At 53.3% G+C, this 26,603-nt stretch overlaps 1 protein-coding gene across 1 annotated transcript in view; it reads left to right on the forward strand.

The window, feature by feature from the left end:
- Positions 1-496: 496 nt before the first annotated feature.
- LOC134433851 (olfactory receptor 14A16-like) overlaps positions 497-26,603 on the forward strand; it is a gene marked incomplete at its 5' end in the record, with an annotated part of 39,304 nt that continues 13,197 nt past the window's right edge. The window contains one exon of the mRNA XM_063182553.1: positions 497-1,231. Within this exon, the coding sequence (XP_063038623.1) occupies positions 497-1,231 (735 nt within the window). The remainder of the gene's footprint in view (positions 1,232-26,603) is intronic.

Below are 26,603 nucleotides of genomic sequence, written 5' to 3' on the forward strand. Positions count from 1 at the left end.
ACTGCATTTTGTCTTGTTTATCCAGCCTCCTCAGGGTGGCTTTGAGGTTGCCATCAAAGCCTGCAGGTCCAGAGCTGTCCCTGGGCAGTGCCAGAGCTGGGAGGGGTCTGCAGGGCAGAGCTGAGTCCCCAGGACTGGGCTGAGCTCTGGCAGCACTGGCAGGGCCCAGCCCTGGGCACAGGGAAGCAGCTGCTGGCAGGGACAGCTCCAGCCAGCAGAGCCCTGGGTAGGGAGTGTGTGGAATATGCCCCGAAGCTGTGCTGGGATATTTAAGGTCCTCTCCAAACCCAATTATTCCATGATCACTTTTTTTACAGATCCAAATGCCAAGGCACAGCAAATGTCCAACAGCAGCTCCATCAGCCACTTCCTCCTGCTGGCATTCGCACACACGCGGCAGCTGCAGCTCCTGCACTTCTGCCTCTTGCTGGGCATCTCCCTGGCTGCCCTCCTGGGCAACGGCCTCATCATCAGTGCCGTAGCCTGCAGCCACCACCTGCACACGCCCATGTTCTTCTTCCTGCTCAACCTAGCCCTCAGTGACCTGGGATCCATCTGCACCACTGTCCCCAAAGCCATGCACAATTCCCTCTGGGACACCAGGAACATCTCCTACACAGGATGTGCTGCTCAGCTCTTTTTCTTTCTGTTCTTCATCTCAGCAGAGCTTTCCCTCCTGACCATCATGTGCTACGACCGCTACGTGTCCATCTGCAAACCCCTGCACTACGGGACCCTCCTGGGCAGCAGAGCTTGTGCCCACATGGCAGCAGCTGCCTGGGCCAGTGCCTTTCTCAATGCTCTCATGCACACAGCCAATGCATTTTCCTTGCCCCTGTGCCATGGCAATGTCCTGGGCCAGTTCTTCTGTGAAATCCCCCAGATCCTCAAGCTCTCCTGCTCACAATCAAACCTCAGAGAACTTGGGCTCATTGTAGTTAGCCTTTGTTTATCATTTGGCTGTTTTGTGTTCATTGTTTTCTCCTATGTTCAGATCTTCAGGGCTGTGCTGAGGATCCCCTCTGAGCAGGGACAGCACAAAGCTTTTTCCACCTGCCTCCCTCACCTGGCTGTGGTGTCCTTGTTTATCAGCACCGGCACATTTGCTCACCTGAAGCCCCCCTCCATTTCCTCCCCATCACTTGATATATCAGTGTCAGTTCTGTACTCGGTGGTGCCTCCAGCCCTGAACCCCCTCATCTACAGCCTGAGGAACCAGGAGCTCAAGGCTGCAGTGCAGACAATGATGACTGGATGCTTTCAGAAACGTTGAAATGCTTGCCAATTTCTACAAATAAATGTAATAAAAATAATCTTTGATACTTCTGTTTGTTTTCATTTTGGAAGTTCTTTTTCTTTGTTTTACTTTTTTCATATTATCTAAAAATAAATGTAATTCCTTGTGACATTTCTCATTATGTTTCTCTCCACCTTCCCTGTGACCACAGCCCATTTCAATGGGGAGCTGCACTCTTCGTGGCTTTAAATGAACTAAAGGATCTCCCAGCAGAGTTTTCTGCAGAGATGCCTTTTTGTTGCCTTCTCTGGAGCTGCAGCAGCAATGTCTGTGTTCAGAGCTGGGACAGATCAGTTCTGGCCCAGCAGCTGTGCCCAGCAGCAGCAGCACTTGGTGTTGCCAGTGCTGCTGCCGTTGCCCTGCCCCGCTGCCCTGGTGGCCCTGGTGTTGCTGTAGGGCCTGAGTGCTTTCGGGGCCGGGCACAGTCCTGGGGGTGGCAGTGCTGGGGCTGCAGCAGGAACAGGCCAAGTAATATGAATAATTTGTAATATAAATAATTTGTAATATAAATAATCTTTGATAGTTCTTTTCGATTTGTTCTTTTTCCCCCTGTGTTTTAGTTTTATTATATTGTCCACAAAGTAAAACCATTGTTTGAGCCATTTCTCATTTTGGTTCTCTGCACCTTTCCTGTGCCCACAGACTGTGTCAGTGAGGGGCTGCGCTCTTGGTGTCTTTAAAGGAGCTAAAGGATCTCCCAGCAAAGTTTTCTGCAGTGATCCCCTTGTGTTCCCGATTCTGGAACTGCAGCAGCAATGTCTGTGTGCAGAGCTGGGGGCAGATCAGTGCTGAGCACATCAGCTCTGGTCCTGCTGGCCACACCATTCCTGATCCAGGCCAGGAGCCATTGGCCTTCTTGCCCACCTGGGCACTCTGCTGGCTCATGCCCAGCCTGCTGTCCATCAGTCCCTGCAGGTCCCTTTCTGCCTGGCTGCTGTCCAGCCTCTCTGTCCCCAGCCTGTAGTGCTGCAGGGGTTGCTGTGGCCAAAGTGCAGAACTCGGTACTTGGATTTGCTAAATCTCACATTGGTGGATTTGGGTTCTGGATCCAGCCTGTCCAGGGCCCTGTGCAGAGCCCTCCTATGCTCTCACAGAATCAACACTCACATCCAGCTTGGTGTCATCTGCAAATATGTCCTTGGTTCCATGGGGCCTCTCATTGTCACAATGGCCTCCTTGTTACACCAGGCCCTGCACTGTCACACTGGTCTCCTTTGTTCCATGAGGCCATGCAGAGCAACAATGGTCTCCTTGGTTCTGTGGGGCCCCAAAATGTGACAATGGGGCTTCACAGTGTCACAATGTTCTCGTTGGTGCCACAGTTTCACAGTGGCCCCTTGGGTCCATGGGGCCCCATGGTGTCACAATGACCCCATGGTCACATAAGGTCCCACACTGTTACCATGGTCTCTGTGGTTCCAGAAGTCCCCTCAGCGTCACAACGGACTCCTTGTTTCCACAAGGCCACACAGTGTCACATTATTCCAGATTCCTTGAGTCCCCATCGTGTCACAGTGGCCCCTTGGTTACACAGGATCCTACAGTGTCACAATGTCCCCTTGGTTCCACGAGGCCCCACAGTGTCACAATGGCCCCTTGGCTCCTCTCGGCCCTGGAGTCTCCCAATGGTGCCCTTGGTTTTGCAATGCCAAAATGGTGAAACCCCTTGGTTACTCGAGGCCCTGCAGTGTCACAATGGCTTCTGTGATCCCACAAGGACTCACAGTGTCACAGTGCACTCTCTGGGTCCATTTGGCCCCAGAGCACAACAATGGACCCCTGGTTCTATGGGGCTGCATGGTGTCACCATGGTCCTCTTAGTTCCACAAGGCCCTGCAGTGTCACAATGGCCCCAGAGTGTCCCAATCATCACAGAGTGACAGAATCAAATAGGCTGGAAAAAACTTTTGGATCATCAAGTCCAACCAATGTCCTAACACTGCCTTGTCACCCAGACCATGCCACTAAGTGCCACTGGAGAGGGACAGTGACTCTGCCACCTCCCCCCCTGGCCAGCCCCTTCCAATGCCCACTCATCCATTCTGTGAAGAACTTCTTCCTATTGTCCAGCCTGAACCTCCCTTGGTGCAGTTTAAGGCTGTGTCTTCTTGTCCTGCCCTCCAGCAGATCAACACTGACACCCAGCTTGGTGCCATCTACAATTTGTGAATGGTGGACACGATCCCCTCAGCCAGATCACCAGTGAAGATATTAAACAGGACTGGGCCCAACACAGATCCCTGGGGGACACCACCAGTGCCTGAATACCAGCTGGGTGCAAACCATCCCCACCACTCTCTGGGCCCAGCCTCCAGCCAGCTCTTAAATCTCCCAGCAAGGAGGGAACCTGCCCAAGCCATGGGCTGCAGCTTTTCCAGGGAATGCTGTCAGAGACAGAGTCAAAGACTCCGCTGGAGTCCAGATAGACACATCCACAGCCTTTCCTGCATCCACAGGTGGGTCACCTGGTCATAAAAGGAGGTCAGGTTGGTCAGGCAGGACCTGCCACCCCTAAATCCACTCTGGCTGGCCCTGACCCCTCGGCCATCCTGTGGGTGCCCTGTGATGGCATTCAAGGTGATCTGTTCCATAACCTTGCCGGGCACCCAAGTCAGGCTGACAGGCCTGGAGTTCCCCAGATCCTCCTTCCAGCCCTTCTCGGGGATGGGCTCACACTGGAACCTCCAATCCTATGCGACCTCCCTGCTGAACCAGGACTGATGTTAAATGATGGAGAGCAGCTTGGGGAGCTCATCCACAGCTCCCTCATCCCCCTGGGATGGATCCCATCCAATGCCCATACCTGTGAGCATCTGAGTGGCTCAGCAGGTCACCCACTGCTTCCTCCTGGATTACAGTGTGGCTGTTCTGCTCCCTGTGCCCAACTACCAGCTCAGGAGAACACTTGTCCTGAGGATATCCTCCCCTAATATTGAAAATTGAGATAAACAAGGTGTTAAGTAGATCAGCCTTTACCTCATCTTTAGTTACTATCTTCTCCACTGTATCCAATAAAGAGTAGAGGTTCTCCTTATCCCATTGTTTGCTATTAATTTATTTATAGAAATATTTTCTATTATTTTTCACGAAAGTGTCCTAGTTAAACTCTAATTTAGCTTTCACATCAAAACTTTTCTTTCTGCATGACCTTACAAAATCCTTAAACAATTTCTAAGTTGCCTGACTTTATATCTAAAGGTGATGCTCACTCTTTTTTCCCCTGACTTCCCACAAAAGCTCCATGGGCAGCCAGGACAGTCATCTTCCTCACCAGCTCATCTTTTGCCACACTGGGACAGGCTGCTCCTTCCCCCTTAAGATTACTTTCTTGAAATGTGCCCATCCTTCCCGGACCCCTTTGTTTTTAAGGGCTGTTTCTCTTAAAAAAATCATTACCTGATTTGGTACTCCCCAAATCTGCATCCTAAACAGGCCAAAGTCTGCCCTTCCTAATTCCAGTGTAGAAGTTTTGTTCCCGCCTCTCCTTCTTTCACAGAACTTTGAAAACTTGATTATTCCATGGTCACTGTGCCCCAGGCAGCCTCTGAGCCCCACATCTGCCACCAGCCCTTCTCTGTTTGTGAACAGCAGCAGACAGAGCTTTCCTTGGCACTGGGAGTGTCACCAAAAATTCAGTAAAACAGAAAACTCCTTAACACCAATGTAGCATTAAGAAGCAGAATTTTTTATTCAGGAGGATGCGTGGGGGAGAGCTCCTCTCAAAGCTGTGCATGCTGAGAACAGGGAAGTTTCTCTTTATTTTCTGTATTTTGCACATACATTCATTGATTGTCCTGGACTAAACATACATATGATAATCATTTCCTCAAAATCATTAACACGTTTCCCCTCCCCTTTTGCATGAATTCTTCTGTCCTGGGGGTCTCTCTGGTGGTCCCTGGTGGTCGTGGACCCCAATGTTCCCATGGGCCTGGCTGAGCTGGCAGGACACTGAGGCTGCTGAACTTTCAGTTCCCCTTCTCACACAATGGGCACTGTGTGGTTTCCACAGGCCTGGGGTTGTGGAGAACAAGCTCCAGGTGTGAGCTCACCTGGTGTAGACAATTTATCATCTGGTAACATGAGGTCACAGAGTGAGCTGTGACATCACAGAGTGGGATATGTGAGAGAGTGGGATATGTGAGGTCATTGAGCATCTATGACATCATATACTGTCTCCGTGACATCACAGAGCCAGCTGTGACATCACTGGGCAGAGATCTGACATCACAGAGCAGATGCTGACATCAGAGATTTGGTTGTGACATCAGAGTCCAGCTCTGTGACATAAGAGAATGGTCTGTGACATCACAGAGCAGCCTGTAACATCACAGAAGGGCTGTGTGACATCCCAGCAGGGCTGTGTGAGATCACTGGGTTGGTCACTCTGCCCCAGCTCCCCCTCACAGTTTCTCCCAACAAGTCCAATGCTGTCCATGCCCAGCAGGGTCCCTGTCCCCCGGGATCCCCCCAGCCCACCTGAAACCACAGCCTCCACCAAAGAATGTTCCACAGGATCCACCCCAGAGCCTGACAGGGGACAAGGGGCCAGGGCTGTGTGACCAGGACATCAAGGAAAGGGATTATCCAGGTCACTGTGGCCTGGGTTGGGTTCCCCAGGGCAGGAAAGATGTCTGGCAGCTGGAGCAGGGTCTGGGAAGGGCCTCAGGGGTGGAGGAGGGCTGGAGACCTTGGGCTGTAAGCAGAGGCTGAGGGAGCTGGGCTTGTCCAGCCTGGAGCAGGGAAGGCTGAGGGGCTCCTCATCCCAGCCTGGCAGTGCCAGCGAGGAGGGGATGGAGAACACAGAGCCAGGCTCTTCTCTGGCGGCTGGTGGGAGACAAAAGCCGATGGGTGGAAGGAGAAAGAGGAGAGATCAGCCAGGGCATGAGCAGATGAAATGAGTCAGGCTGGTTTCAGCATTTCCTCAACACCAAGAGCAGCCTGACCTCCCTTTTCCATCCATAGATTCGCAAATCAGGAATTGTTTGAGCTGTTCTATCCTCAGTCCAGGATGAGCATCCTGATACAAGAACTTAATTGTATTTATATCTATCACAGAATCACATTTGTCTAAAAATAATTTTAGTATGGAAATCACTTGTGGATGGTGGACTCATCAGATTCTGCTGGGACATTGCACATAGCTCAGGGAAGAGTGAGATTGTTATTAAATTGTTTCCTGTTCAACTGTGGTCTTTTGGCCATGAAGAGAAACTTTCTGTGCCTCTGAGTCTCACCAGTTCCTGACCCCCAAAGGACACAAACTTGATGAGTTGTGGTTCCCACTCCAGTGGTGGCACATGGACCTCCCTCCATACCCAGAGCAGAGCTCCCTTGTCCCAGAGAGTCCCTGGCAATGCAGGGATGAAAGAAACAGGACAGGCTGTGGGGATTGGGGCAGGGCACAGCCAGGGATTTGGAGCCTGGTTGTGAGCCCAGGGCAGGACCCGGCCCTTGGCCTTAGTGAACCTCATCCCATTGTCCTGGGCCCATGGCTCCATCCTGTCCAGATCCCTCTGCAGAGCTTCCTGCCCTTCAGCACAGCCACACTCCCACCCAGCTTGGGCTCACCTGGGAACTGACTGAGAGTGCCCTCGATGGCCACATCCAGATCAACAATAAAGAGATTTCACTGACTGGGCCCCAATCCTGAGCCTTGGGGACACCCCTGGATGTGACTCCATTCCTCAGCTGCTCTGAGTGCCGGGGGTTGGGTGAGGGAAATGGTGGGGATGTGTGTCAGGGATGTGTGCCAAGGCCTGAGCCCCAGCCCCTGGCCAGGCAGATCCTGTCCCTCACTCCTTGCTCAGGGCTCTTGCCGCAATGGGCACTGGCATGTGGGGATGTGCAATGGCAAGGGCAGGAGCATGGGGCGGCCCCTGCCAGGCTCCTAAGCAGGGACAAGGAGGCAATGAGGCCCCAGCCCTGCAAGGGTCACTTGTCCCCTCCTGGCCCCAGGGCCAGCAGCCATGGCCAAAGTGCTGCCCAAGGTGGCTCTGTCAGGGCTGTCTTGCAGCTGCTGCCCATCCCTGTGCCCTGTGCAGCCCAGGCTGTCCCATGGTGTCCCTGCCCTGTGCCTCTGTCCCTGCAGGCTGTCGGTATCCCCCGGTTGCCCCACCTGGCTAGCCCCTTCCTTTGCTGACAGCTCTGCCTCCTGTCTGCCTCTGCCTGCCCACACAAAGCCTTGGGCTGCTCCAGGCTCCTGCTGGGAACGTGCTGCACCACAGCCCTGCCCTGACAGGGAAATTCCTTTCTCCTACTGCCAGTCAGGGCCTCCCCAGTTGCCCTTGGCATTAATTCTTTCTTTCTCTGGCTGTTTTCCACTATGTCAAAAGGATCCACCATCCCTGAAATCTCCCTTTAAACACTCTCATGGCTCTGCTCCACTGTCCTCAGTCTCCACCCTACTGAGCACAGAGCTCCTTTGTCCCTATACAGAGCTCATGTGCCCAAGGCCTCCAAACCCCTCATTGGGACATCTCTGGGCCCTCTCCAAGGTGTTTCCAAATGAAAACATTCAGCTCATTGTCTAAGAAAATCACCAGAGGACAGGGCCAGCCTGAACTGACTGTCCTGGTTACTTTTGTGTGGGAGCAATCCTTGGATATATGGGATTTTGGAGGCCAAATTCTAATTTTGGCCATGGTCCCTGGACAATAAGGTCGGTTCTTTTCCATAGGACTGAAGCAACAGAGCCCCTCTGTTTCAGGGGCAGATGAGAGGTGACCACCAGAGGCCAAGGTCAGCCAGAGCTGGCAGGTTTTGTTTCGCAAGATACCCTTGCATAGAGGAAATTTTTTAGGGAGAGTACCAATTTTGGCAATGGGCATCTGAAAAGTCAGACAGTTTTTTTCCACAGCATGAAAAGCACGGAGGCCCAGTGCTCCAGGAGCTGATGAGAGACAGCCCTTGACTTCCTAAGATCAGCCACAGCTGTCACGTAGCCACTGGGTGACCAAAGCAGTCAGACCTGTTCCATGTTCCCTGAGTTCCATGGGGCCCCACAGTGTCCCAATGGTCCCTTGCTTCCAGGTGGTCCTTGGGGATGTGGTTTTGAGGTGATGATGGTGCTGCCAGGGTGCCGGTGGCACTGGGTGAGTGTCAGGGTCTCTTCCCACCTCAATGACTCTGGGATTCCCTGCTGAGCACTCTGGCACCAATCGTGTCCCATGCGTGCTGTTTGGGGCTGGCCTCAGCAGTGACTGTGGGGATGGGCAGTGGCAGCCCATCTGCCGCAAGATCTGCCAGCCTTTGGGCCCTGCCTTCTCCTTCAGACAGCTCCAGGATGCTGCCTTCATGCCAGCTGTCATCCTCCTCCTCCTCCTCCCACAGCAAGGGAGTGGGCCCGAAGCTGAAGATGCTGTTACCTTCACAGCAGTCCTGTGGCAGGTCTGTGCTGCTGCTGTCTTCCTTCATGGAATCATCTTGGAGTTCTCTGAGCTCTGGTTCACTGCAGTCTTCCCAGCTGCAGAGGTCTTGGGAGCTGCTGAACTCTCCCTGGGACAGTTCTGGCTCTGCCTCACCTTGGCACTCTTGGCAAAGCTCAGTCTGGCTGTAGGATTCCCAGTCTTCATCATTGCCAGCTGAGGTGCTCTTCTTACTCTTCTTCTCTGCCAGCACTGAGCCCTGCTCTGCCTCTTCCAGCTGCTCCCTGGGGCTTTTGGCTCCCAGTGGGCTGGGTGAGGGGCTGGCCAGGCAGCAGGGGCTGTCTGGAGCAGGCACTGGGCTCTGTGTCCCTGCTGATGGCACCTCCTCCCTGGGGGCAGGAGAATGTGCCTGCTTCTCCCGCCTGTTCACACTTCCTTCCCCTCATTGGCTCAGCTTTGGCTCAGTCCCCTCCTTTTCCACTGGGGGCAGCTCCTGGACTATTGCCCTTTGTTGCCACTGGCGGGGCTGTTGCTGTGCCCCATCTCCCCATAGCACCCTCACAGCCGCCTTCCACTGCTGCAACTCGTGGGCACTTCTTGCTCTGCGTGGGGACGCTTTCTTGGCTGCCATTGCTGGCACCGACTGGGACAATTCACAGCTTGTTGCCTTTTCTCTTAGACCAAGCTCTCGAGCCCCAACATCTGGCCCCTTGTCATCTCTGTCAGGTTTCTTCTCTTCCTCCTCCTCCTCAGTGTCTGACCGTGGCCAGGCTGAGGCACCCACTGCCCCCACCAAGTGCCCGCTGAGGGCCTGGTCTTGCCCCCAGCTGGGCAGGGGGCTGGGTGACTGGAAGGAGTTGAGCTTTCTCTTGCTCTCTTCCATGTCGGAGCTCCTGTAGCACGGACAGATCCCAGAAGCTGCTTCCTTCTACGAGAGTAGCTCTCACAGGACTGGGCACTCCAGGGCTCTGTGCTCCTTATATACACCCTTAGTCATGGTGGGGCTCTCTGATGTCACAATGGTCTCTGGACACCACCATGCCCTACATCATCAAGGGCCCTGCGTCACAAAGGGCCACACCCAGCACCCTTCAGCAGCTGAGCCCACTGGAAGCTGCATTGAGAAGCCCCTGGCCTTGGGCACTTGCAGCCCTTGCTGTGCCCAGGCCCTTCCCGCAGTCTCACAGTGCACCCACTGTGTCACTGTTATGAATAGGAACAGGGCCAAACTTTCTCTGGAGAAAGAGGTTCTCGTTTATTAAAATACCTGCAAGGAATGAAGTACCCAGGATTAGCCCAAGCACCCACACAGCGAGCCAAAACCAGAACAGTCCACTACAGCCAAATGCACTGGGCTCTCTCCAGAAAACAAGTATCCAAACAGAAGAACCCCGACAATACCGATCTTCCCCCATTTATAGCCCCCTTTGAGTCCAGGATTGGTCCATTTTGGATCCGCATGGTGATTGGTCCATTTCCAGGCTTTTCATTGGCCTTTAGCGCCATTCATTCTGGACCAATCTTTTCTGCAGGGCTTCAAATGATTGGTCAGATCTTCCATCCAATCGCTCTTTAACCTCACCTTGCCCCACTAGACTGCCCTTCCAGCAAACCCTGGACCCTTCTCCTAGAACATTCTAATAACCCCCCAACCTCTTAACATAATGCAATTAAAATAACATAATAATACAATGTAATTCAACTATACCTTATTTAACAAAACTTTTCCTTATAACACAAGCAGGCAATTTAACACAAGCAACTATTTCACTGAGCATAATTAACAAAGAAATAAAAACTATATCTTTAGAAAAAAGTTACTTTAACATCACACATTTAAAATCCCTTTTAATATTTGCAAAAACCCAATATTATAATATTTATCTATAACAGGGTGAAGGAGCCCTGTCCCAGGCTCTGGCCCTGGGGGACACGGGGACACTGCCAGGGCATCCCTGTTCCCCTGTGCCACCCCCAGGGCCCCGGCCCCCCGTCCCCGTGTCAGGCTCTGGGGTCGATCTCGTGGAACATCCTCTGGGGGAGGCTGCGGGGCTGGAGGCGGGGGACCCGGGGGGACAGGGGACCCCGCTGTGCACGAGCAGGCTTGGACTGCTCTGGGGGGAACTGTAAGGGGGGCCGGGCCAGACTGACCTCCCCAGTGACCTCACGCAGCTCCCGTTATGTCACACAGCCCCTGTGATGTCCCACACCCTGTGATGTCACACAATCCCTGTGATGTCAAACAGTCCCTGTGACCTCACACAACCGCCGTGATGTCACACTGCCATCTGTCATGTCACACTGCCATCTGTCATGTCACACAGCCCCTGTGATGTTAGACAGCTGCTCTGTGATGTCACAGGCCACCTGTGATGTCACACAGCCCCTGTGATGTCACACAACCACTCTCTTGTGTCACATAACCTTGATATGAACTCATTCATCTGCTGTGTGATTTCACAGAGCAGCTTTGCGATGAACACAGTCACCCTGTGATGTCACAGACTTCTCTGTGACATTACACCGCTGCTCTGTGATATCATACTCTATGTCACAACCCACACTGTGATGTCACAGAACCACCTTCTATGATGTCACAGATAGCTCTGTGATGTCACAGCCCCCTCAGTGCTGTCACACAGCCCCTTGCTGACATCCCAGCTGCTCTGTGCCTCCATGACACAGCCACAGAGGTGCTGCTGTGACACAGCCCCCTTGGGGCAATCCCACAGCCCCTGCCAGTGCTGAGCCCCTGTGAGCTCTGTCTGTGCCCTGCTGGTGTCCCTGAGGGGCCCTGGCAGTGCCCCAGCCCTGCTGGGCTGTGCACAGGAGTTGCTCCTGGCCAGAGCTGTCTCTCTGCAGCACTGCCCTTGCCAGAAGCTGCCTCTGGGCCAGGAGCCGGGCCCAGCTCAGCAGCACAGACACAGTACAGGGACTTTAATGAGCCTCTGGGGCTTTGCTGCTCTTTGCATCAGACTCAGTCCTCAGAGTGTGCTCAAAAAACCTTCTCAGGGACTCAAAAAGAGGGTGAAACACTGAAGTTTCTCATACTTTAAATAGATCCATCTGAGGGACAGGACTGAGAAAACATCCCCAGGTTCCAGGTAGAGCAGAACACTGGTGGCAGTGATGACAGCTGGGGACAAGCAAGGGAAAGGTGTCTCTGCTGCTGAGCAAACCTGCGCCTCTGTCCCTGCAGGCTGTCGGTATCCCTGGCTGCTCCACGTGGCTGGGCCCTTCCTTTGCTGACAGCTCTGCCTCCTGCCTGCCTCTGCCAGCCCACACAGAGCCTTGGGCGGCTCCAGGCTCCTGCTGGGGACGTGCTGCAGCACAGCCCTGCCCTGCCAGGGAAATTCCTTTCTGCTGGTGTTCAGTCTGGACCTCCCAAGCTGCACTTGGTGCTATTAGGTCTTCTTCAGGCTTATTCCTACTATGAAGAAAAGCTCCAGCCTCTCTGAAACCACCCATCCATCCCTCCCAGGCTATTCCCTTTCAGTCCTCAGTCTCTACACCACTGACCACAGAGGCCGCAGACTCTCCCTGCTGGTTTTGTGATGAGGCCTCCAAACCCCATTCTGGGAGATTTTTGAGTCCTCTCCAAGGTCTGTGAAAAGGGGAAAATAGCATTTGAAGTTATTTTCTCCTAAATCCTACAGTGACAGAGAACGGGTCAGTATCTTTAAACTGAATGGGGACAAATTACATTTGTTAGAAGGAGGAAATATTTTACAATTAAGAAAGTGACAGGAAACTGCAGCTGTTTTTCCAGAGAAATGGATTCCCCATCCCTGGAATTGTCCAAGAGAAGGGGCTTTGTGCAACCTTGCCCATTGAAACCCTCTCATCCCCAGTGACAGAATTCCTGCATTGTGGGTTCTCTGATGTGCTGGGTGCCCTCACAAGGATTCTGGCCAGAATGTCTGCTGAGGGCAGCCAGGCTGCTGCAGAGGCAGTGACCTCACAGCCATCACCATGGCAGACCTGTCCCCTGGGCCTGGCTCTGCCCTTTCCTCTGCCCCTGCCTTGTCTCTGCTGGCATGAAGAGTTTTGTCATTAATATCTTGTCCCCAGGGTGCTGAGGCCAATGGCTTCCCAGTGAGGCTCCTGAGGCAGAAGTGGCTTTTCAGAGCCCAGCCAGGAATGAGCCCTGAGGCAGCAGCTCTGCAGTGGTGGCCACAAGGCCGGGCTGCCAAGGGAGGCTTCTGGCCATGGCCTGCAAGCAGCTGCTGCTGCCAAGGTGCCTTTGGTGCCTCAGGCTGTCCCTGGCACAGCTCCTAGCACGGCACTCTGCCCTTGTGCCCGAGCCCTTCCCTGTGCTGGGGCTGGCCTGGGGCTTTTCCTGCAGCGGGACCTGCCCTGATGATGGCACAGGAAAGGCAGTTCCTGCTGGAGCAGGAGGCTCTGCCTGCAATGGGCTCCAACAACTCCAGACAGGTCCTGTTTGCAAAGCCCCCAGTGGGAAATGAAGGAGGGGTGTCACACTGCTTTGGGGGTGAATAATGCTGAAACCAGCCTGACTCCTCCATCTCAAAGTTCAACATCCTCAGAGGGAGCTGAAGCTGTGGCAGAGCTGGAAAAATCCCCAGAGAAAGGAACAACCAAGTGACACCACTGAGAGCTTCTGCAGAGCTGCTGAGCTGGCCCAGCCTGGGCACATCTGACTGACAGGGCAGCACCTCAGACGAGAAAAGCCCCATCCCAAATTTTAATGGCAGCATCTCCTGACATTTCCCTTCTTGAGGGGTGTGGGGATTCCTCCCAGCAGTGGGGACACCCTCAAGGTCACTGTTCCAGGCTGAGCCAAAGGGAATTGCCCATGGTCATTGGTCTAGGGGAGTGACATCATTCTCTGCTTAATTACAGGTTTTGCTTAATACAGTTGCTTTGAAATAATTTCCTAGTGCTCTGTATAATATATTTTACGTCTCTGTGGTGGTTTGACCAGGAAGAAGTGGGAATTCTGGGATGTTGTGGTCAAACCAATGGGTGCTTGGATTTTGATATTGGCACCTGGTATAGCCAGTGGGTTTTAGGACACACCTCCGAGAACACCCAGGGGTTAAAAGCAGAGCTTCGGCCCTGGGAGGCTCTCTTGGGACTTTGAGGGATGGAGGACGGATCTCCCTTCCCCCGTCCAGCCACTGCTGCTGGGCGGCGGAGGGGCAGCCATGTGGTAGGCCTGGGCCTGGACAGAGATGGGAGTGAGGAGGCCTTGGAGGATGAAAGGGTGGAGAGCAACAAGAGACATCGGGCAGCCATTCCTCCCCCCCCCCCCTTCCCCCTTGGAGACAGACAGACAGAGAGAGAGAGAGTGCAGCCTGTGTCGTTACCTTGAAATTCAGTAAATATGTGCTGGCAGCAGGCAGCCCAGCTGAGGAGATGGGGGGGGGGGGGTGCAGCCAGGAGTCCAGCCGCCTGGAGGAGGTTTTTAACCCTTTTTTTGGACAATGAAAGCCTTACAGAATATTAACCCTTCCTAGACGAGAGATAAGAGTGGAGGAGGACGAAGGAAATGAATGAGTGATGGAGGTCTGGACCAGAGAGAGAGAGAGTGAGAGATGTTGAAAGAATGGAGAAGATGGAGTGGCATGTTATGCTGGACTCTTTCGTGTAGCCATGGACAGAGCCATGTTTCCGTGTGATACAGAGACTGAGTCCAGGGGGAGAAATGTCCCAGTGCCAAAGAAGATTCAGTGTGGGTACCCCTCGGCCCCAGGGGGTATATAAAATATGGGGGGGATAGATGTCCCAAAGGTCAGAAGGTGAGATACTGAGCTTTTCTGGAACTGGACAAAGCATCCTTAGAAAGACAACCCTGGAAGCAGCCCTGATCCCTGTTCGGTGGTGAGAGCACTGGAACAAGGACGGAAGAGGCCACCATGACACATGGAAGGACTCCCTCTCCTCTTGAGGAGCTGAAAGTTTGAGCAATCTAAAGGGTTGTGTTGGACCCAGAACTGGTGATTTTGGAGGATGTATTGTATTGAGATTTTAGGGGGGAGGAGGGGGAGAGTGTTTTTTGTGAGGTTTTCATTTTCTTCGTGTTTTTTTTTTTTTCCTTCTTTCTTCTTTTGTGTGTAGTTTAGTAATTGTTTGTGTGTAGCTTAGTTAATAAAATTTTCTTTATGTTTAAGTTTGGAGCCTGCTTTGCCTATTCCTGGTCACATCTCACAGCAGACACCGGGGAGAAGGTGTACTCATGGGGGCTCTGGCTTTGCCAGGCCCTAACCATAACAGTCTCTTACATCCTGGCATAAATATTTCTGATTAAGGCAATTTTGTCTAATCATTACCATAATAGAGAATACATATTTATATAAATATATCTGCCCATGACAGGAACTCTGTGAGTGTCTGGGACATCCCAGGCTCTTTGGCAGCCTGGGGACACCTGGGATGTCACCATGGAGCCCCCGTGAGTGCCTGTGACAGATCGGTGCCTTTGCAGCCCAAGGTGCCCTGGGATGCCACCATGGAATGGCTGAGACTGCCTCTGACCCCACGGCTCTTTACCATCCTCAGAAAGCCCTGGGTGGTTTTCATGGAGCCCCTGTCTATGCCTATGACATTGCAGCTCTGGAACAGCCTGGAGACTCCTGGAAAGTCCCCATGGAACCCCTCTGATGGCCTGTGGCAAATCTGTTCCTTAGCAGGCTACCATCACCAGGCCTCTGTTGCTGTGGTCAGTTTCCATGGCAACCATCACCAGCCCCCTGTTGCTATGGTCAGTTTCCATGGCAGCTCCATGGATACCCCATGCCAGAGGTGGTTGCCATGGACACCAGCTCAGGCCTGCAGCCTGAGCCTGTTGCCATGGCAACCATTGGCAGCCCCATCCCCAGGCTCATGTGATCCCAGAACACCAGAACTGGCTGAGCTGGGAGGGACCCATCAGGATCCTCCAGTCCAACTGCTGGCCCTGCACAGGACACCCCAACAATGCCAGCCTGGGCCTGACAGCGCTGTCCAAACGCTGCTGGAGCTCAGAGAGCCCTGGAGCTGGGACCCGTCCCTGGGGAGCCTGGGCAGGGCCCCAGCAGCCTCTGGGCAAAAACCCTTTCCTGACATCCAATCGGAGCCTGCCCCGACTCAGCTGCAGTCGTTCCCTCCACTCCTGTCCCTGGGCACCAGAGGGAAGAGGTTCCCACAGCCCCAGCCAGGGACCCACTCCCAAGGCTGTTGCCATGGCCACCAGGGCTGCCACCAGCTGGGATGCTCGGTTTCCACGGGCTGGGGTGCAGGAATGGGATACTCCAATTTCCTGCTCCCGCTAAAACCGCGCTGCCCTCACTGCCCTCCCGCCTCCCATGGAAAGCACAAAAGGCAAAGATCCCAGGCTGGGATAAGAGCATTTTATTGGGAACAACAATGAGATAAGGAACAAACAGAAACAGAAATGATATTGATAACAGAAGGGATAAATGAAACAGTTTACTGGGAAAACTAATACACCAACAACAGGCTCTTCCTGGCCACAATTTCCCCTGTCTGGAAAGGACACCCTTCTCCTCAGGGAGAGAGAGAGAGTCCCTTTCCTGCCCCTGGCAATGTTCTGAGGTGCGAGTGAATGTAATGACACGGCCATGGCAAGACCCTCATGTTCTTCCATCCCACACCATGTCTTTGGCAAGGGCAGGAAAAGGGACAGGTGTCTTTCCAGCATAGACCACGGGAAACTGGATCACCAGGGTTCTTCCCAATGTGGGTTCTCCCATGGGGAATGAAGCTGGAGTGCTGCATGAAGCTGTTCCTGCATTTTTGGCATTGCCCGGGGCGAGAGGCAAAGAGACCCCTCAAGCATCCCCTGGGCACTGGACAAAATAATTTGGCAGAAATCAAACTTGACTCTGCATAAATCACTTTGATGAATATTTGATTTTCCCACAAGTCAGATGTGATGAAAATGCAAACAAATCCCAAACATTAATAAACTGACTGTACAAGCAATTTTGTGGCAATTCCAAGTTCCACTGGTTCCTGCCCAGCTCCAGCTCAGCTGCTGGCACATTCTGATAAAAGTGTGAATTCAGCCCAATACAGATATCATAAAAAGGAAAGGAAACTCTTTGTAGCTGTCACAAAGGCGACATGGATGAAGAGAAAAATGATTCTCACATTTCGCAAAGCACTCAAGCCTGGGAATTCAGGAGTTATTTGGGAATTTAGCTACTTGAGCTGAGCTTCTTTAAGGACTTTTAGCAGCCTTGTGTTCCTCACCATGGGGTGAATGAACCTTGTCAGTCTCGCTGGTATCATTTGCTCCCTTTCCTCCTGTGATTTTAAAAAACATTTCAAGGAAGGATGTCACAGACATTTTTTCATAAAATCCTCTCTTTTAGGATTTGTCCTTTCTGGGAGGCTGGGGCCCCAGAAGGAAAATGCAAACAATAATTATCTGCTGATGTGGAATGTAACAGGAGCATCTGTGATTGGTCTTCTGTGAGTGGATTTGCTGACCACTCACGGGAGAGTTGGTCCTTGCTTTCTGCTGGACACAGAACTTTGTTATTCATTCTCTTCTTTCTATTCTTAGCTTAGCAAGCCTCTGCAACTTTTCTCTTTATTCCTTTTAGTATAGTTATAATGTATTATATATCATATATCAATAAATCCAGCCTTCTGATCATGAACCAAGATTCTCGTCCACTTCTCTCACCCTGAAGACCTTCATCAGGTCGCTGTAATAGAAGGACAACAAAATATTTTCTTTACACTCCGGGCCCACAAAGGCGATTTACCTCCTCGGTTCTCCCATAAGTCACTCAGAGGAAGCTGCAGCCCAGTTTCAAAGAGTTCCTCCAGAGAAAACCACAACCTCCTCAGAGGAGGGAACCATGGTGTTGTCAAAGGCACTTGGGGTCAGAGAACAGTGCCTAAACTCACTGTGCCAAAATAATTTCACAGTCTGGTGAGTCTGGTTAAGAAAAGTGTTAGATTCCTCTGCCCCAATTAAGGTGATAATGAGACCAAACCCAAAATGAATTTTATTGAACAGTAAATGGGATAGAAAAAGGGGGACAGGAAGGGAATGACAGGAAAAAGAGCCCTCCCCTGGGGCAGGGTAAGTGTGACATTGTCCCCTGTATGCGTGGCATTCCCAGGGTGGGGGTTTTACAGCTGAGCCAGTTTGGGTAAGGGGGGTGGTGTTCACCCCCTGAGCAGGGATTACCCCACTGCTTCAGGTTGCCATGCAAGATGTAACCAAATGCATGTTTTCAATCCCCACCTTCAGCAACTGCTATAAACAGGTGGGGCAGTGTTCTTTATCTCTTTCATGACTCAGCCCTGATAATGCCCTCCAGGGGAGATATCTCCTGTGAATGGGCCATTGAGTGTCAGTGCAGGACTGATAAAATTCCATCCACTGTGGGATGCTCCGCCCAGGGGGAGGATCCAAGCATTCCTACCAGGATATTAGCTGACACTTTGCTACACCAGTAGCAGCTTGCCTACTAGATTGCCAGAGGACAAGAGCTCCATAACCACCACTGGACCTCCAGAGGAAGACCAGACCCTTCTACAGGATCACTGCTTCGACAGAATCACCTTCATCTCTCCAACAGGACTGCTGCCACCACCCTGACCAACAGGGTGTCAGGTTATATCCTGACTGTGTCAGTTTAAGGCAGTGTTTCTGTATCATTGCCTTGATCTTGGTTTTCTTTTAAATTGTAATTCTGGTTTAGACCCTCCCCAGGTTTGACTTTAAACCAGTACAAAAGACAATGTGTGCACCCTTTGTTTTCTTCCCAGAACAGGATTTCCCATTCCCAAACCTTGATTGGATGGAGAAGGAGGCTGTGAGGAAGAGGAAGGATCCCCGGGACACCCAGATAGGTGAGGAGGAAGTCAGATCCTATTTCCCCCTCTCTCCTGCTCTATCTCCCAGCCCAGCACAGCCCCTGGCTGTAGGACAACTCTGCTGCCAATGCCATTCTGCTGGGGATGCACGGGGGGAATCTCCTTCCCCTTCCCTGTGGCATGGAGGCAAATCCCATCTTGTCCTTGTCCTTCCTTCCCCAGGGAAGGAACTGAGGATGGAGACCAGGGAGGAAAAATCTGCATGGCAGAACCTCGTGAAAGAGGCCGCTTTGAGTGATTCTAACGCACAGGAATCCAACAGGGAAGAAAAACCTCAGACATCCCCCATGAGGAGGGGCTCCAAACCCAGCCCAGGGTGCTCTGAAGAAGAAAGAGCCACCCTGAGCCAGGAAGGTGGGCAGAGCTTCAACCAGAGTTCAGAGCTGGTGGTCCATGAGCAGCTTCATGATGGGGAGAAGCCCCACAAGTGCTTGGAGTGTGGGAAGAGCTGTAGGCAGAGCTCCCACCTGATCAGCCACCAGATGATCCACACCGGGGAATGGCCCTACAAGTGTGGGGAGTGTGGGAAGGGCTTCAGCTACAGATCCAACCTTGTGACCCACCAACGCATCCACACGGGGGAGAAGCCCTACGAGTGTCCCCAGTGTCAGAAGAGGTTTCAGACCAGTTCCAGTCTCCTCCAGCATCAGCGGATTCACACTGAGGAGAGGCCCTTCCTCTGCCCTGAGTGCGGGAAGGGCTTCAAGCACAACTCCAACCTCATCAATCACCGGCGCATCCACACTGGGGAGAGGCCCTACCAGTGCGCCACATGTGGGAAGAGGTTTCAGACCAGCTCCAGTCTCCTCCAGCACCAGCGGATTCACACAGATGAGAGGCCCTTCCACTGCCCTGGGTGCGGGAAGGGCTTCAAGCACAACTTCACCCTCATCATCCACCGGCACATCCACAAAGGGGAGAGGCCCTATGAGTGTCCCCAGTGTGGGAAAAGCTTCACCAGTAGCTCTCACTTGACCAGACACCAACGTAGCCACCAGTAAGGGATCCCAGCAAATGCCACAAATGCAGGAACAGCTTCATCCACCACTCCAGCTTCATTCCCCATGGGAGAACCCACATTGGGAAGAACCCTGGTGATTCATGTTCCCCATGATCCATGCTGGGAAGACACCTGTCCCTTTCCCTGCCCCTACCAGTGTCATGATGTGGCATTGAAAAACATGAGGGTCTTGCCATGGCTGTGTCATTACATTCACTCCCACCTCAGAGAATTTCCAGGTGCAGAAAAGGGACACTCTCTCTCTCTCTCCCTGAGAAGAAGGGTGTCCTTTCCAAACAGGGGAAATTGTGGCCAGGAAGACCCAGTGACTTGTGTTTTAGTTTTCCCAGTAAACTGTTTCATTTATCCCTTCTGTTATCAATATTGTTTCAGTTCTGTTTGTCCCTTATCTTGTCCCTGTTCCTAATAAATTGTTCTTATCCCAGACCAGAACCTTTGCCTTATGTGCTTTCCATGGGAGGCGGGAAGGCAGCGAGGGCAGCGCGGTTTTAGTGGGGGCCGGAAATTGGGGAATCCCATTCCTGCACCCCAGCCCCTGGAAACCGAGCATCCCAGCTGGTTCCAGCCCTGGTGGCCATGGCAACAGCCTTGGGAGCGGGTCCCTGGCTGGGGCTGCGGGAACCTCTTCCCTGTGGTGCCCAGGGACAGGAGTGGAGGGAACGACTGCAGCTGAGTCGGGGCAGGCTCCGATTGGATGTCAGGAAAGGGTTTTTGCCCAGAGGCTGCTGGGGCCCTGCCCAGGCTCCCCAGGGACGGGTCCCAGCTCCAGGGCTCTCTGAGCTCCAGCAGCGTTTGGACAGCGCTGCCAGGCCCAGGCTGGCATTGTTGGGGTGTCCTGTGCAGGGCCAGCAGTTGGACTGGAGGATCCTGATGGGTCCCTCCCAGCTCAGCCAATTCTGTGGTTCTGGGATCCCATGAGCCTGGGGATGGGGCTGCCAACGGTTGCCATGGCAACGGGCTGTGGCTGTGGCCTGAGCTGGTGTCCATGGCAACCACCCCTGGCATGGGGTCACCGTGGAGCCGCCGAGGGACTGACCGTAGCAACAGGGGGATGGGGGTGGTTGCCATGGAAACTGACCACAGCAACAGAGGCCTGGTGATGGTTGCCTGCTTAAGATCAGATTTGTCACAGGCCCTCAGAGGGGTTCCTTGGGGACTTTCCAGGAGTCTCCAGGCTCTTCCAGAGCTGAAATGTCATAGGCAGAGACAGGGGCTCCATGGAGACCTCCCAGGGCTTTCTGGGGATGGTAAAGAGCCCTGTGGTCAGAGGCAGTCTCAGCCATTCCATGGTGACATCCCAGGGCACCTTGGGCTGCAAAGGCACCGATCTGTCACAGGCACTCACGGGGGCTCCATGGTGACATCCCAGGTGTCCCCAGGCTGCCAAAGAGCCGGGATGTCCCAGACACTCACAGAGTTCCTGTCATGGGCAGATATATTTATATAAATATGTATTCTCTATTACGGTAATGATTAGACAAAATTGCCTTAATCAGAAATATTTATGCCAGGACATAAGAGATGTAAAATATATTATACAGAGCACTAGGAAATTATTTCAAAGCAACTGTATTAAGCAAAACCTGTAATTAAGCAGAGATTGATGTCACTCCCCTAGACCAATGACCATGGGCAATTCCCTTTGGCTCAGCCTGGAACAGTGACCTTGAGGGTGTCCCCACCGCTGGGAGGAATTCCCACACCCCTCAAGAAGGGAAATGTCAGGAGATGCTGCCATTAAAATTTGGGATGGGGCTTTTCTCGTCTGAGGTGCTGCCCTGTCAGTCAGATGTGCCCAGGCTGGGCCAGCTCAGCAGCTCTGCAGAAGCTCTCAGTGGTGTCACTTGGTTGTTCCTTTCTCTGGGGATTTTTCCAGCTCTGCCACAGCTTCAGCTCCCTCTGAGGATGTTGAACTTTGAGATGGAGGAGTCAGGCTGGTTTCAGCATTATTCACCCCCAAAGCAGTGTGACACCCCTCCTTCATTTCCCACTGGGGGCTTTGCAAACAGGACCTGTCTGGAGTTGTTGGAGCCCATTGCAGGCAGAGCCTCCTGCTCCAGCAGGAACTGCCTTTCCTGTGCCATCATCAGGGCAGGTCCCGCTGCAGGAAAAGCCCCAGGCCAGCCCCAGCACAGGGAAGGGCTCGGGCACAAGGGCAGAGTGCCGTGCTAGGAGCTGTGCCAGGGACAGCCTGAGGCACCAAAGGCACCTTGGCAGCAGCAGCTGCTTGCAGGCCATGGCCAGAAGCCTCCCTTGGCAGCCCAGCCTTGTGGCCACCACTGCAGAGCTGCTGCCTCAGGGCTCATTCCTGGCTGGGCTCTGAAAAGCCACTTCTGCCCCAGGAGCCTCACTGGGAAGCCATTGGCCCCAGCACAAGATATTAATGACAAAACACTTCATGGCAGCAGAGCCAAGGCAGGGGCAGAGGAAAGGGCAGAGCCAGGCCCAGGGGACAGGTCTGCCATGGTGATGGCTGTGAGGTCACTGCCTCTGCAGCAGCCTGGCTGCCCTCAGCAGACATTCTGGCCAGAAGCCTTGTGAGGGCACCCAGCACATCAGAGAACCCACAATGCAGGAATTCTGTCACTGGGGATGAGAGGGTTTCAATGGGCAAGGTTGCACAAAGCCCCTTCTCTTGGACAATTCCAGGGATGGGGAATCCATTTCTCTGGAAAAACAGCTGCAGTTTCCTGTCACTTTCTTAATTGTAAAATATTTCCTCCTTCTAACAAATGTTAATTTGTCCCCATTCAGTTTAAAGATACTGACCCGTTCTCTGTCACTGTAGGATTTAGGAGAAAATAACTTCAAATGCTATTTTCCCCTTTTCACAGACCTTGGAGAGGACTCAAAAATCTCCCAGAATGGGGTTTGGAGGCCTCATCACAAAACCAGCAGGGAGAGTCTGCGGCCTCTGTGGTCAGTGGTGTAGAGACTGAGGACTGAAAGGGAATAGCCTGGGAGGGATGGATGGGTGGTTTCAGAGAGGCTGGAGCTTTTCTTCATAGTAGGAATAAGCCTGAAGAAGACCTAATAGCACCAAGTGCAGCTTGGGAGGTCCAGACTGAACACCAGCAGAAAGGAATTTCCCTGGCAGGGCAGGGCTGTGCTGCAGCACGTCCCCAGCAGGAGCCTGGAGCCGCCCAAGGCTCTGTGTGGGCTGGCAGAGGCAGGCAGGAGGCAGAGCTGTCAGCAAAGGAAGGGCCCAGCCACGTGGAGCAGCCAGGGATACCGACAGCCTGCAGGGACAGAGACACAGGTTTGCTCAGCAGCAGAGACACCTTTCCCTTGCTTGTCCCCAGCTGTCATCACTGCCACCAGTGTTCTGCTCTACCTGGAACCTGGGGATGTTTTCTCAGTCCTGTCCCTCAGATGGATCTATTTAAAGTATGAGAAACTTCAGTGTTTCACCCTCTTTTTGAGTCCCTGAGAAGGTTTTTTGAGCACACTCTGAGGACTGAGTCTGATGCAAAGAGCAGCAAAGCCCCAGAGGCTCATTAAAGTCCCTGTACTGTGTCTGTGCTGCTGAGCTGGGCCCGGCTCCTGGCCCAGAGGCAGCTTCTGGCAAGGGCAGTGCTGCAGAGAGACAGCTCTGGCCAGGAGCAACTCCTGTGCACAGCCCAGCAGGGCTGGGGCACTGCCAGGGCCCCTCAGGGACACCAGCAGGGCACAGACAGAGCTCACAGGGGCTCAGCACTGGCAGGGGCTGTGGGATTGCCCCAAGGGGGCTGTGTCACAGCAGCACCTCTGTGGCTGTGTCATGGAGGCACAGAGCAGCTGGGATGTCAGCAAGGGGCTGTGTGACAGCACTGAGGGGGCTGTGACATCACAGAGCTAGCTGTGACATCATAGAAGGTGGTTCTGTGACATCACAGTGTGGGTTGTGACATAGAGTATGATATCACAGAGCAGCTGTGTAATGTCACAGAGAAGTCTGTGACATCACAGGGTGACTGTGTTCATCGCAAAGCTGCTCTGTGAAATCACACAGCAGATGAATGAGTTCATATCAAGGTTATGTGACACAAGAGAGTGGTTGTGTGACATCACAGGGGCTGTGTGACATCACAGGTGGCCTGTGACATCACAGAGCAGCTGTCTAACATCACAGGGGCTGTGTGACATGACAGATGGCAGTGTGACATGACAGATGGCAGTGTGACATCACGGCGGTTGTGTGAGGTCACAGGGACTGTTTGACATCACAGGGATTGTGTGACATCACAGGGTGTGGGACATCACAGGGGCTGTGTGACATAACGGGAGCTGCGTGAGGTCACTGGGGAGGTCAGTCTGGCCCGGCCCCCCTTACAGTTCCCCCCAGAGCAGTCCAAGCCTGCTCGTGCACAGCGGGGTCCCCTGTCCCCCCGGGTCCCCCGCCTCCAGTCCCGCAGCCTCCCCCAGAGGATGTTCCACGAGATCGGCCCCAGAGCCTGACACGGGGACGGGGGGCCGGGGCCCTGGGGGTGGCACAGGGGAACAGGGATGCCCTGGCAGTGTCCCCGTGTCCCCCAGGGCCAGAGCCTGGGACAGGGCTCCTTCACCCTGTTATAGATAAATATTATAATATTGGGTTTTTGCAAATATTAAAAGGGATTTTAAATGTGTGATGTTAAAGTAACTTTTTTCTAAAGATATAGTTTTTATTTCTTTGTTAATTATGCTCAGTGAAATAGTTGCTTGTGTTAAACTGCCTGCTTGTGTTATAAGGAAAAGTTTTGTTAAATTAAGGTATAGTTGACTTACATTGTATTATTATGTTATTTTAATTGCATTATGTTAAGAGGTTGGGGGTTATTAGAATGTTCTAGGAGAAGGGTCCAGGGTTTGCTGGAAGGGCAGTCTAGTGGGGCAAGGCGAGGTTAAAGAGCGATTGGATGGAAGATCTGACCAATCATTTGAAGCCCTGCAGAAAAGATTGGTCCAGAATGAATGGCGCTAAAGGCCAATGAAAAGCCTGGAAATGGACCAATCACCATGCGGATCCAAAATGGACCAATCCTGGACTCAAAGGGGGCTATAAATGGGGGAAGATCGGTATTGTCGGGGTTCTTCTGTTTGGATACTTGTTTTCTGGAGAGAGCCCAGTGCATTTGGCTGTAGTGGACTGTTCTGGTTTTGGCTCGCTGTGTGGGTGCTTGGGCTAATCCTGGGTACTTCATTCCTTGCAGGTATTTTAATAAACGAGAACCTCTTTCTCCAGAGAAAGTTTGGCCCTGTTCCTATTCATAACAGTGACACAGTGGGTGCACTGTGAGACTGCGGGAAGGGCCTGGGCACAGCAAGGGCTGCAAGTGCCCAAGGCCAGGGGCTTCTCAATGCAGCTTCCAGTGGGCTCAGCTGCTGAAGGGGCGCTGGGTGTGGCCCTTTGTGACGCAGGGCCCTTGATGATGTAGGGCATGGTGGTGTCCAGAGACCATTGTGACATCAGAGAGCCCCACCATGACTAAGGGTGTATATAAGGAGCACAGAGCCCTGGAGTGCCCAGTCCTGTGAGAGCTACTCTCGTAGAAGGAAGCAGCTTCTGGGATCTGTCCGTGCTACAGGAGCTCCGACATGGAAGAGAGCAAGAGAAAGCTCAACTCCTTCCAGTCACCCAGCCCCCTGCCCAGCTGGGGGCAAGACCAGGCCCTCAGCGGGCACTTGGTGGGGGCAGTGGGTGCCTCAGCCTGGCCACGGTCAGACACTGAGGAGGAGGAGGAAGAGAAGAAACCTGACAGAGATGACAAGGGGCCAGATGTTGGGGCTCGAGAGCTTGGTCTAAGAGAAAAGGCAACAAGCTGTGAATTGTCCCAGTCGGTGCCAGCAATGGCAGCCAAGAAAGCGTCCCCACGCAGAGCAAGAAGTGCCCACGAGTTGCAGCAGTGGAAGGCGGCTGTGAGGGTGCTATGGGGAGATGGGGCACAGCAACAGCCCCGCCAGTGGCAACAAAGGGCAATAGTCCAGGAGCTGCCCCCAGTGGAAAAGGAGGGGACTGAGCCAAAGCTGAGCCAATGAGGGGAAGGAAGTGTGAACAGGCGGGAGAAGCAGGCACATTCTCCTGCCCCCAGGGAGGAGGTGCCATCAGCAGGGACACAGAGCCCAGTGCCTGCTCCAGACAGCCCCTGCTGCCTGGCCAGCCCCTCACCCAGCCCACTGGGAGCCAAAAGCCCCAGGGAGCAGCTGGAAGAGGCAGAGCAGGGCTCAGTGCTGGCAGAGAAGAAGAGTAAGAAGAGCACCTCAGCTGGCAATGATGAAGACTGGGAATCCTACAGCCAGACTGAGCTTTGCCAAGAGTGCCAAGGTGAGGCAGAGCCAGAACTGTCCCAGGGAGAGTTCAGCAGCTCCCAAGACCTCTGCAGCTGGGAAGACTGCAGTGAACCAGAGCTCAGAGAACTCCAAGATGATTCCATGAAGGAAGACAGCAGCAGCACAGACCTGCCACAGGACTGCTGTGAAGGTAACAGCATCTTCAGCTTCGGGCCCACTCCCTTGCTGTGGGAGGAGGAGGAGGAGGATGACAGCTGGCATGAAGGCAGCATCCTGGAGCTGTCTGAAGGAGAAGGCAGGGCCCAAAGGCTGGCAGATCTTGCGGCAGATGGGCTGCCACTGCCCATCCCCACAGTCACTGCTGAGGCCAGCCCCAAACAGCACGCATGGGACACGATTGGTGCCAGAGTGCTCAGCAGGGAATCCCAGAGTCATTGAGGTGGGAAGAGACCCTGACACTCACCCAGTGCCACCGGCACCCTGGCAGCACCATCATCACCTCAAAACCACATCCCCAAGGACCACCTGGAAGCAAGGGACCATTGGGACACTGTGGGGCCCCATGGAACTCAGGGAACATGGAACAGGTCTGACTGCTTTGGTCACCCAGTGGCTACGTGACAGCTGTGGCTGATCTTAGGAAGTCAAGGGCTGTCTCTCATCAGCTCCTGGAGCCCTGGGCCTCTGTGCTTTTCATGCTGTGGAAAAAAACTGTCTGACTTTTCAGATGCCCATTGCCAAAATTGGTACTCTCCCTAAAAAATTTCCTCTATGCAAGGGTATCTTGCGAAACAAAACCTGCCAGCTC

The sequence above is a fragment of the Melospiza melodia genome, unplaced genomic scaffold (assembly GCF_035770615.1).
Source record: "Melospiza melodia melodia isolate bMelMel2 unplaced genomic scaffold, bMelMel2.pri scaffold_28, whole genome shotgun sequence".
In the NCBI taxonomy this organism is placed as follows: Eukaryota; Metazoa; Chordata; class Aves; order Passeriformes; family Passerellidae; genus Melospiza; species Melospiza melodia.